Source organism: Mugil cephalus, chromosome 17 (genome assembly GCF_022458985.1).
Source record: "Mugil cephalus isolate CIBA_MC_2020 chromosome 17, CIBA_Mcephalus_1.1, whole genome shotgun sequence".
Taxonomy (NCBI): domain Eukaryota; kingdom Metazoa; phylum Chordata; class Actinopteri; order Mugiliformes; family Mugilidae; genus Mugil; species Mugil cephalus.
This window is the reverse complement of record NC_061786.1, coordinates 14,207,933-14,218,677: the sequence shown is the minus strand read 5'-3', so window position 1 is coordinate 14,218,677 and position 10,745 is coordinate 14,207,933. Positions and strand designations below refer to the sequence as shown.

Below are 10,745 nucleotides of genomic sequence, written 5' to 3'. Positions count from 1 at the left end.
AATCTATCGTGTTATGCAAGTTCTCTGAAAATCAAACAGGAATGTTACTGGTGAGAACTTGCATGTTAATTTTTTTTTTTTTTTTTTTTTTTTCCGTCACATTAACAGTTTGGAAAATACCAGTTGCTTGAACAACAGGTGTCTTTGACTTGGTCATCCTCCAGAGGGAACAGGTTGCACAGCTGTCTGGCACGCACTCACATCCGCACACACAAGCGTGAAAAGAAAGAGAGAGAAAGAGCCACTTAATGAAAGATAGCAAACAACTTTTTTTTCTTTTTCTTTTTTAACTCGGTGGGCTCTGGGTTCTTGTTGTACAGCTCTGGCGTTGAGGTGCTCCCGCTGTGTCTTTTGTATGTGCAAGTGGACCAAACAAAAGCTTATTGAGGAATCTCTGGGAAGCCCAAGCTGTTGGAAAGGAATGCCCCTCTCTCGTGGCCCAGTGCTTGAGTCTTAATCAGTCACTGGGGGGGCCTCCCGCATCTGGTTGACAGGAACTCACTCAGCCTTGACCTCACTTACCTCAATAAAATCCATTAGCTGTACACAGAAGGGCAATAAGCTGGTCATGTTGCTGATGTGATACACATGAATCAAACTCATTGTCCCTTTGTACACCCATAATGTATCCTCATTCTCAGTCAAAATATATAAGAGTTGTCTTTTTTTCCATTTCTACTCTTGAGCCAGTGAGAAAATGCAGTCAAATGTCCTAAAGTAAAGGTGTAAGTTATTTGTCCAGAAGGACTGAGAGAGACGTCAAGTGTGCTGGTTCCCCCCTACAAGAAGGCGGAGTTTTCTCTCTGGGGTCCTGAGCCAAACTGTGTTATGTAAGGGATACACTGTTTCTCATCCTGATGTGGAGTTACTCGAAAGTTTACAGACTGCGAGTCTGACTAAAGTCTGCTCTGTAGACGCGTAATTTGATTTAAGCAGTGCGTCTGCGAACATTTTGAAGAGGACTGGCCTTGAGGACTGACTTTTTGCCAAAGAGCCGTCATCCGATCGTAAACCTAATTGAAAACTGACCTTAAACACTGCCAAGGATCAAGACTTTGTTGGTTAATATTCAACTCTGGAAGCCTGATGTGCCTGAAGGGGACTTTGGAAATGGGACTTTAGGTTTTCAGAGCAGCCGGACGCACGGACATGGGGACAGGTACAAGCCGAGGGAAGAAAGTCGCACCTGCGTGTCTCAACGAGGTGAATGAGTCCAAAACAGGGACCGGTGTCACCTCACCCAAGCAGGACAGCAGTTCATTCAAGCCTCACAAAATCCACACAGTTTTGCGCAACGCGCGTAACCGCGCGCAACCGGACTGCCACAGCGAAGGACACGACTCAGACTTCTCTGGAGAGGACGATGATATTGATGCTGAACTGGACACGGTTCTGGCAGATTATGATGACCGAGAGAGATCCTCCGTGAAGAAAAATCCTCCGAGGAAGACTTTCATCAGGTCCAAAACATACGGTCTCTGTCATTTCAGCCAGGAGGACGCTGAGGACGACCTCAGATCTGTTCCTCGGCTAACAGCGTCAGGAAGAGCAGAGGAGACACGTGTCTCACACGGTGTGACAAGAGATGTAAACAAGAGGAGTCAGTCTGCCTTCACACACTTTAAAAAACACACACCTGCCTGCCCCAGTCAGCACAATGTAAGATTCATTCTATTTCCTAAATATTCTAGGACCGAGTAGATCATTTCACTGTTTTTTTTAAAGATTGACCAACAGAATGATGTTGAAGTAACAATGAGTCTGAATTTGTCTCAAAGCTGAAGAAAATACACGGTGTCCGTTCTTTCCTTTCTGGGTAATGTCAGTTCTCCTCGCAGGGCCTTCTGAGAAGAGAGGCTTTGTTGGAAGCTGTCCCCACATCAGATAAACAATCGTAAGTAGCCAACTCCGATAAATAATTGATCTCCGAGCTCAGTGGAGTAAAAAGCGAGGAGGGCCAGATCAAATTCGCCTTAAAAGGATCGAAATACCGACCCCCTTTATTGTCAGAGCAGATCAGATTTGTGTCAGATGGCTGCAAGCAGGGCCGAAACAAACAAGTGTCTGTTGTTACAGCTTTGTCAGAGGTGAGAAACACGACTGTGAAAAAACATTGGTATATCCAGAGCTTGCCTTAAGCAAGTACCTCTATTGACCAGCTGATCGTTAGATGTTGCTCTGAGTGGAATGACTTAAAATTAAAGTATGTTGTGTCGCATGTATATTCTTGTTGACATTTTTCTCCAATCTCCCCAGGGCCATTGGCAGCAGCCAGAGCTCCCCTGTCACCATGCCAGTCATCCTGTACGATGGATCAGAGGAGGAGCTGATGGACACCATTGAGAGAGACTTTAGTTGACCACCAGCTGAGAATACTGCAGCAAAGCTGCTGCCCTTTCAAGCTGTGTTCATGTGATACCGTTTGCAGAAGACATTTTAGAAAGAAAGGAGCCAGGGTTTGAATTGACAAATTTCCTGAGTCAAGGGAAGGATGTGCGTTTGTTTTTTTTTTTGTGCAGGGTCGTCCAGATAAAGTTAAACTTGAGAAGCAACTCGAGTCACTCCCAGCCATTGCATTTAGACAAGTCTTATTTAACATCATGAGGCAGTGTAATTGCAGAATTGTAAAACACAGCTTGAACTCATGCCAGGAGGATCTCCTCACGCCGAACCCAGGCTGCTAACCTGACTCAGGCAGCGGTAGGGTGTCACTGTCATCCTTTCAGTCCTGGCGGACCCCCGCTGAGCACGCACCTACTTATTTGTTACCCATTACTTACATCGTTTTAACTTGTCTGTTAATCTGTAAACGGCAGAACACAGATGGATAGCAGCATTTCAGCACAGGAGGTACATGCCGCATGGGAAGACGGACACCTTCCCACCTCTGTGTGTTCAGTACATTACACTGGGCTGAAGGTTTTCATACGTGGCAACCTTGAAAAGACGCAGGGAATGTTTATTCAAGGTTTCCTTCCTGACCACAGCTCTGGCACTTCTCCACCCATGTGAAGGAGGAATGCGCAGCGCCAGAGAGACTTTTTGTGAGGCTATGTTTGACCCAGCTGCGTTAAACATAAAAGCCTGCTGCCACTTAGTGGTGGCACACAGCACTTGTACGCACGAGCACAAGCCGCAACGTTTAAGTTGTCATTTGAGCACGTGTGAACAAACCGTCAGCGATGGATAGAAGGTTTGCGTTTTGTAAGGCAAATAAAACATATTTTCACGAGTTCTTCACTCATTTAATTGTTGCATTCATCACAGGGACAAGTGTAGAGTTTTCGACAGACTGTACAAAATAAAATGTGCGACTGATAAACAATAAAATATGACACGTTTTTTTTACAAACATCTTGCATAATATATTTAAAAAATAAAAGAGTCCGGAGCCCAGTGTGCTGAGTGCGATGTTCACACTGATAGGAGTACAGTACTTTGACAGCTTTTAAAAATGTGTCTATGGCATTGTTAATATTAGCATTTGAGATGCTCTTTAACTAACAGTCTGCTTCTTTGAAGGCCTGTAGAAAGAAACCCTCCTCTGTACCGCCTTCAGCAGCTTGGAAGGCAGCAGAGGAAGCTGATTTCTGAGCATCTCGTAGTTCCTCACATTCTTGGCAATGTAATCCTCGCAAATCCTGGTGGGGAGACAAAAAAAGTCATTCATTTTAAATACATTTGATCAGCAGATATTTTAACGTGTCAGAGCAGAATGAGTACAGGTGAAACTAATATTAATATCTGCAGCTCTGGAAATGACAGTACATGTTATGCAGCCATCATTGCTTAAAGGTCCAGTGTTAATGAAATCATAGTGTTCACATTGTTCTTATTTTTTTTTTCTTCCATGAAGTCCACCATGAGGCCTTGCCTGGTGTCTTTTGTCTGCATGCTTCTCCCCTGATTGGGTTCACTGTGTCTCATTAACCCCTCGGCCCATGTGTGTGTATATATAGCCCTGCCTCTCTCTTCATTCTCTGTGAAGTTGTCTGTTCTGTGATGTTATCCTGTTCGTCTCACTGTTCAGTTCCTAGTAGTTCCCAAGTTATTGTTTTGGCCTTACCTGTTTTTCCAGCTTCTTTGGTTCACAAATATGTGGTCTGACCCCAACACCTTCAAATCCCTTTTAAAAAAATCACCTCTTTAAGATTGCTTTTAACGTTTAGCCACTTCACAATGTTCAATTTTACTGTTCTCTTACTTCATTCATTGTTTATTTAATGTGTTCTGTTTTGTGACTTTGAGTTTTGAAAGGCGCTATACAAATAAAATGTATTTTTATTATTATTTTCATTAAAATAATTTTGGCTTCATACTCCCGTCTCCCCATGTGTCCTGCATGTGGGTCATCTTCAACCAGTTCTTTGTTATAAATCATCGCTATTTAAGTTTTTCAAGTGGTGGCGACAGTCCTACGCACTTAAGAAATAATTGAATGAGTATTGAATTGGTTGCAATCTGCAACCTTACCACCTTTAATGAAAACTCCATACGCGTTTGACAAGAAAAAAAAAGTTTTAAAGGTGATTATAATATAGAAATTTACCTAAACAGAGGATATGGTTGTGTCTGGAAAACAAGTGCATCATTGCAGTGACCCTGGGGGGAAAAAAAGCTTTGTTTAGGTCCATTCTGAGTTTTCAATTGTGCAGGTGCAGATGTTCATCACATAGCAGGTTCTATCATAAACAGTAACTATGCAGGTTATAGTAGTCCATACATAACATACAATAAATTTATTGTATGCAGCGTGAAAACGTCCGTAAAATCTAAATGAATTTAGTTTTTCAGCGTCTGTGATGGTTTTGTGATACTCACAGTGTCAACAAGGAGGATGTAGTCACAGCTTCCTCCAAACACGATCACATCAGAGTCTTTGCCTGGACACGCTGTGTGCCACAACCTTTAGACAGGGAAACGGACACAATCTAAAATGTATTCACGAGTTACAATAACTCTTGCACGGAGTAAAATAAACCACAATCGGGTTGTTACCTTGGCTTATTCTTGAAGGGATGCTCAAATTCTCTCCATTTCTTCGTTTCAACGTCAAACAACCACCCATCACCTGTTTTTAAAGGTGGTATTAGTATTATCATCTAGTAGAATAAGCTCTATTTTTTATACACTTCCCATAAAGTGTAGTAACTCTAACACCTAAATGTGTACTTTGAAGATTATCACTCCAATTGTCTGAACAAAGACATGTTTTTACCATTAAAGGACATGGAAGCAATGGAACAAGTAAGATAAAACTAAAGAAAAAGGTAGATTTTCTTACTCATTGGTTTGCAGTCTACGCTGAGACCTCCAAACAGGAACAAGGTGGTGTCTGATACCGCTGTGAGTGTATGCCATGATCTGCCCACTGGAGAGGTAGACAACGGGACTCTAGAAAACATATTTAATGTATTATTAGTAACTAACAGTCTTTCCAGATTATTGATAATTTTTTAGCACAAGGTACATTCTGAATTGGCCCACAACACCATGTGGTTACGTACATTGTGGACCACGTCCATGATTCAAGGTCTAGACAATGAATGTCACTCATCCTGGTTTCCTGCATTTAAGAAAAGCGCACAAGCAACGCTTGGTCATCTTACACGAATGAGATAATGCACAGTGACGTTAGAGTGGCACTGAAAACCACGTAACGTATGGCCTCACCATGACTCTGCCTCCACAGATGTAACCTCTATGTCCGAGGGTGGCGCTGGCGTGGGCAGCCCTCGGGGCAGGAGCACGACCCTAGAGGCCAAAACGTTTTAAAAATGTGTCTATGAATTTAGAAAAATTTCCAGTAGAACATCGTCTCTAAATGTTACCTAATTCCGTATCTTACATTCAGTATATAAAAGCAGAACTCCAACTCGTGACTTACGTGAGTGTGTGGTTCACTCCAGCTGTTTTGCGTGGGGTCAAATATATGAACCTCACTGTTCCATCCCCAAAAGACGTCTTCTACCTGAAAATAACAAGACATCTGAACATTGGCAAAGAGACTGACCTCTACTTTATTCTAACGGGACATGCCCGTTTTCCACAGACGTGACGTCACAGCCAGCGAAGTCTCCGTGGCAAAAAGTGACAGTTGAGCATGAAGATTAGCCGCATTAGTTTGAATCATAGGTTTTTATAGCGTCTAAATTGTAAAATTAATTAGAAAAAAAAATCTGCCAGAGAAAAGAGAAGTTAATGGATCGCTGCATTAAGAAGAACAACTGGAATCCAGGCACTGAAACCTGGTGTTGTGATTCACATTTAGTGACAGGTAATATTAATTTATGCTATATTTTTTGTCAAGTCATACCTTAAGTTAACATTACTTCTCAGTAAAGCTACGTTTATCATAACTGAAATGACCTAAAACTAACTTAAACTAACTGAAACTGAGGTTAGTCCATTTTCCAAACCCATACTAGTTCATACGGATCATTGTCGAGTCCAATTGTTCTTAATTTTATCTGATAATCCACATTTTCCCCAGTCTCTTTGTATTTACTGATACATTTCACTGTGTTTTGCTACTCAGGGGGGCATGGTCACAGGCGGCAGTGAAGAGTGCTTTTGGTTAGTAGCAACAATATCAGAATTATACCAACAACAAATTTCTAAATCGCAAAATCCTAAACAAACACAGTTGAAAACAAAGAACAAGAGATTGATAGTCAGTAAAATTGGTACCCATGAAGTTTCATCTATGATGAAGCTTCTGTTCCTGCTGTCAACTTCAGTCAGTAGTTTGTGACCATATCCTCCAAAGTAGATGATCCTGTGTTATATGAAACAAAAATGATCACAATTAAAATCATGCAAACACACATTATGTATTCCAAAAAAGGCAGCCATTATTTCTCATTTAACATATATTTTTTAACCATTTCACTTGGTTGTGTTTACATATTTTTACTCAACAAAATCACTAGTTGCTCAAAAAAACGTGACTACTGAGCACATCCAGCCCGAATTGGGTGCAAATGACGACAACTAGTGACAACACGCTGTCAGTTTTACACAGCTTTTTGACCTGCAAGACTTCTGAAAAGTCATGGAGAAAAGATAAAAACCTTAAATCATAGCACATCTTAACTGGCCCCGTGAAGCTTCTTGACAACGTTTGATATCAGCGTTTGTAAAATATATTCATAAAGTTAAAGCCACAACTTGTCTGTAGTGACTTGCGTTCTGTTTAAATACTAAATAGAACTGATAGCACTTACTTTCCATCGTAAACCCAGCAGGACAACTTGTCTCGAGGGGACGGAGAAGAACCAAACTCCTGTATGATCTTCTTCCACATGTATTTACCGTCTGTCAGGTCAACACAGTAGAGCTGTTGGAAGTCAAAAACTGATTAACTCTTCATGCTTTGTTGTAGCACTAAAGACTGCAGACAACTAAACAAGCATGCACACAATACGTCAATAATTTTTTTTTTTAAATCGCATGTATGTCCTTACTTACTTCCTCATTAAACATAATAAGAAAGGAATTGAGGACATACAATATAAATTTGGTAAGATTGAATGAATAACTATGTAATATAAAACCCATAAGTCACCTTCAAGGCTGTTTAATAATCACAGAAGATTAAAAAAACATCTCTTAAATTTGTCGGTCATTATCAGATTTCTGTTTGTGATACATGAGGGATTACAAATTGTCAAAAAAGCAAAACACTACTTTATGTGATGTGAACCATGATTTGAGCAATCAAGGAGCAATAAGTTTCCTCTGATCTCAGCCTCACCTGATTGGTCTGTCCGTTATCATCACAGCCTCCAAATATGTACATGTGTCCATTCAGAGAGCAACTGCAGGTCCCAGACAAGGAGGGAGGGACTTCTCCTGCTGTGTGAAACACCTCCCTTCAAGAAAAGGCATGAAAGAAAGTCAGAAAATCGAATTCACCTATGTCATAACACATTTTATGACGGAGATACGACAGACAGAACATCAGGCACAACTCATTTGAAATTAATTTAGTGACCTCACCATACACCTGCCTCTAAATCATATACCCAGATTTCCTCATTGGGTAGGAAGACTTCATCATCAGCAACTGACTGTAGAGAATAAAACGTGTTTATTACAACGGAACAAGTAAGCACGGGCTGCAGAAACCCTTAAGTCCATCATTAAAATGTCATTATATCGTTAATATCAAATCAAAAATAACAATAGTAATTACAAAGCAACGCAAGTAAACTGGTTTATTCTGCAAGCATTTCATGCAAAGCTCTCCGAGCCAGGATCCACCTCCCAGCTATATTCCGCTGTCATTGCCTATGTTTTGCATATTTTGAAATCGCATTACTATAATTACACCTAAATATGTCAAAGGTGATGTCATGTGATTTCGCATGAGATTTGTCAAGAACCTGGCACACCACAAATATGTGTATGAAAGCCACCAACTATGACGTGAGGATGTTGCTTTGACATATACCACCACCAGAACATTGTTACACACCAAGCACACCACCATGGCACCTGACCATTCACATGATGTAAGAGAAAACATGATTCATTAGACCAGGTTCCCGACCCTTTCTCCATGATCCACTGAATTACGGAAAGGGGTCAGCATGGACACACAGACTTGTCTGCAGCTATGCAGCCTCACCCAAATCAGATCGAGCATTAACTTTTTTTTTTTTTTTCATCTAAAATAGCTCATCTCTCCCATCAAACCACAAGTTCCAGTCTTTCCATCCCAACCCCAGCCCTGACCCTGTTGCTAGTTCATCATTCTGATGTCTTTGAACCAGTTTGTACACTGACCACTGCAGACAGCCCACGGGACATGCAGCTTTGGAGATGCTCTGACCCAGCTGTCTAAATTTAGCTCAAATCGTCCTGTCGATCATTTTTCCTGCTTCTTTCAGATCAACTCTGAGGAGGAAATGTTCACCTCGCTGCCTAACATATCCCACTCACTAGCACAGGTACCATGATGAATGAAATAACCAGTGTTATTCACGTGATCAGTGACTGGCCATTGTGTTATAGCTGCTTTATAAAATGTATAAATATATATAAATAAATGCATTAGTCTTAGTCATTAAGATGCACCATTTCCCACTGTGCATGGAAATAGATAGCAACATGGAAACAGGTAAAACGGGGTCTGTTTTCTCACCATGTATCCGCCCCACACGTATAGCAGGTTTCCTTCCACCACAGCCGTGTGTCCGCTCCTCTCCCGTGCCACCAGCTCCGAGCGGTGCCTCTCAAAGGCGGAATCCATGGCTGTCTGCTTTAAATAGTAAAGCCTGAGCTTTGAACCCAAAATACGAAACCTAAAAAGAAAAGTGTCTAAAAATGTCTCAGACGCACTCAGCTGCTGTCACACTGTCATAATAGGGGAGGTAATTCATGACTGTGAGCAGAACATTGAAACAAACGCGTGTGTTAGCATCGGTTCAAGATAAAATAAAATAAAAATAAATGCTTCTTTGTATAAAATGTGCAGCTGTTTGTATTCTAAAGGCTGACGTTGAAGACAGGGTTACCGAACATTTAAAACGAAAATTTAAAGAAAAATAATTTTAAACATACTCACGGGCTACAGTACACTTTTGGTTGTCGCGGATTTTAATCTCATGTTGTGAAAATTAAAAAAAAAAAAAAAAGAGCAAGAAAAGCTTCGCTGAAATCTACTCACGGATCTGCTGTGTAAACACTGTCACAAAATAAGATGCAACTTCCGGTTGTGTCCTGTTCCCTTTGGTTTTGGCCCCGCCCCCTGAAATATAACAAAGCTCGTGCACGAAATGTTTTGCTCGCTCCTGGGAGGTAGTAAGGAGAGCCACGTGGACCAAAATTGTCGTTGTCGCTGATTTTGAAGTGATTTAACTAAACCATATTTATATAAATACAATCACTGGATTACATCATCAGATCTATTCTGTTCAACTAGCCGAGATGCTTGTGTACGGATATGTTATTATGTTACTGTACACTGTGAATGTCCTTGTTATACTTTGATTTGTAAAGGCGTATTATGCGATGGGATTTTTATGTTACAGACTTTAGCGTTACTCCAAGACCTTTATACTTATGTTTACACTGCACCATATCAATGGCTGGGTCAGTCACCTGACCTCAGTTTGACTGAGCATGTATTTGTGTATGAATGAATATGCTGAAGGCAAAACTAAAAGCAGAATAGCACAAAGACAGCTGAAGTAAAAGCCTGGCAGACAGACATCAGAGTCCTCATATATCAAAATAAAATAGTACTCCGATTAATTAGTTTTCAAGTTCAGGATTTGTGCAGTTTTGGGTATTCTACAGGAAATGACTTCAGGAGAGCTCCCCGCTGACCATCGACGCTGCAGCCATAGAGAGAGTCAACAGCTCCAAGTTCCCTGGGGTGCACATCTCAGAGGATATCTCATGGACCACAAACACTACAGCACTCATGAAGAAAGGACAGCAACACCTTCTACAGAGGCCCTGTCACTGTCATTCTGTCAAACAACAAAACAAAAAAAACATTAGATTATGTGACAATTCTTTGATGCAAAAATGTTTCTATATAAGCAATGATTGGTATGAGTTTACACATTACAATAAGAGGTTGCTGTCAGGGTTCAAAACTCCATTATGTAACACGGTCAATTTTATTCTGCTGTTGTGTTTCACTTTTTCATCACAGCAGATGTGCCTTTCATTGTGTTTGTTGACATGTAGAAATCCAACGCCACACATGACCTTTATAAACCAGAATATTA

At 40.9% G+C, this 10,745-nt stretch overlaps 2 protein-coding genes across 5 annotated transcripts; one reads left to right on the top strand and one right to left on the bottom strand.

Moving 5' to 3' along the window:
• The first annotated feature begins 803 nt into the window (after positions 1-803).
• Positions 804-4,318, top strand: LOC125024039. Of its 2 annotated transcripts, none has more exons than XM_047611686.1 (3): positions 804-1,659; positions 1,827-1,894; positions 2,257-4,318. In XM_047611686.1, the coding sequence occupies exons 1-3, from the start codon at positions 1,150-1,152 to the stop codon at positions 2,357-2,359; spliced, it is 681 nt and encodes a 226-aa protein (XP_047467642.1). In that variant the 5' UTR covers positions 804-1,149; the 3' UTR covers positions 2,360-4,318. The 2 variants fall into 2 exon arrangements, with proteins under 2 accessions (XP_047467642.1, XP_047467643.1); XM_047611687.1 differs by having other exon boundaries at positions 808-1,659; positions 1,839-1,894.
• Positions 3,224-9,713, bottom strand: LOC125024037 (kelch domain-containing protein 1). 3 transcript variants are annotated; one of them, XM_047611684.1, is made up of 14 exons: positions 9,572-9,713; positions 9,149-9,262; positions 8,002-8,072; positions 7,757-7,874; positions 7,227-7,339; positions 6,691-6,778; positions 5,888-5,971; positions 5,674-5,754; positions 5,508-5,566; positions 5,285-5,394; positions 4,999-5,071; positions 4,822-4,906; positions 4,550-4,602; positions 3,224-3,641 (listed from the first exon to the last, which is right to left on the bottom strand). In XM_047611684.1, the coding sequence occupies exons 2-14, from the start codon at positions 9,254-9,256 to the stop codon at positions 3,497-3,499; spliced, it is 1,188 nt and encodes a 395-aa protein (XP_047467640.1). In that variant the 5' UTR covers positions 9,257-9,262; positions 9,572-9,713; the 3' UTR covers positions 3,224-3,496. The 3 variants fall into 3 exon arrangements, with proteins under 3 accessions (XP_047467640.1, XP_047467639.1, XP_047467641.1); XM_047611683.1 differs by having other exon boundaries at positions 9,149-9,308; positions 9,572-9,712; XM_047611685.1 differs by having other exon boundaries at positions 9,149-9,265; positions 9,572-9,703.
• Positions 9,714-10,745: the final 1,032 nt, after the last annotated feature.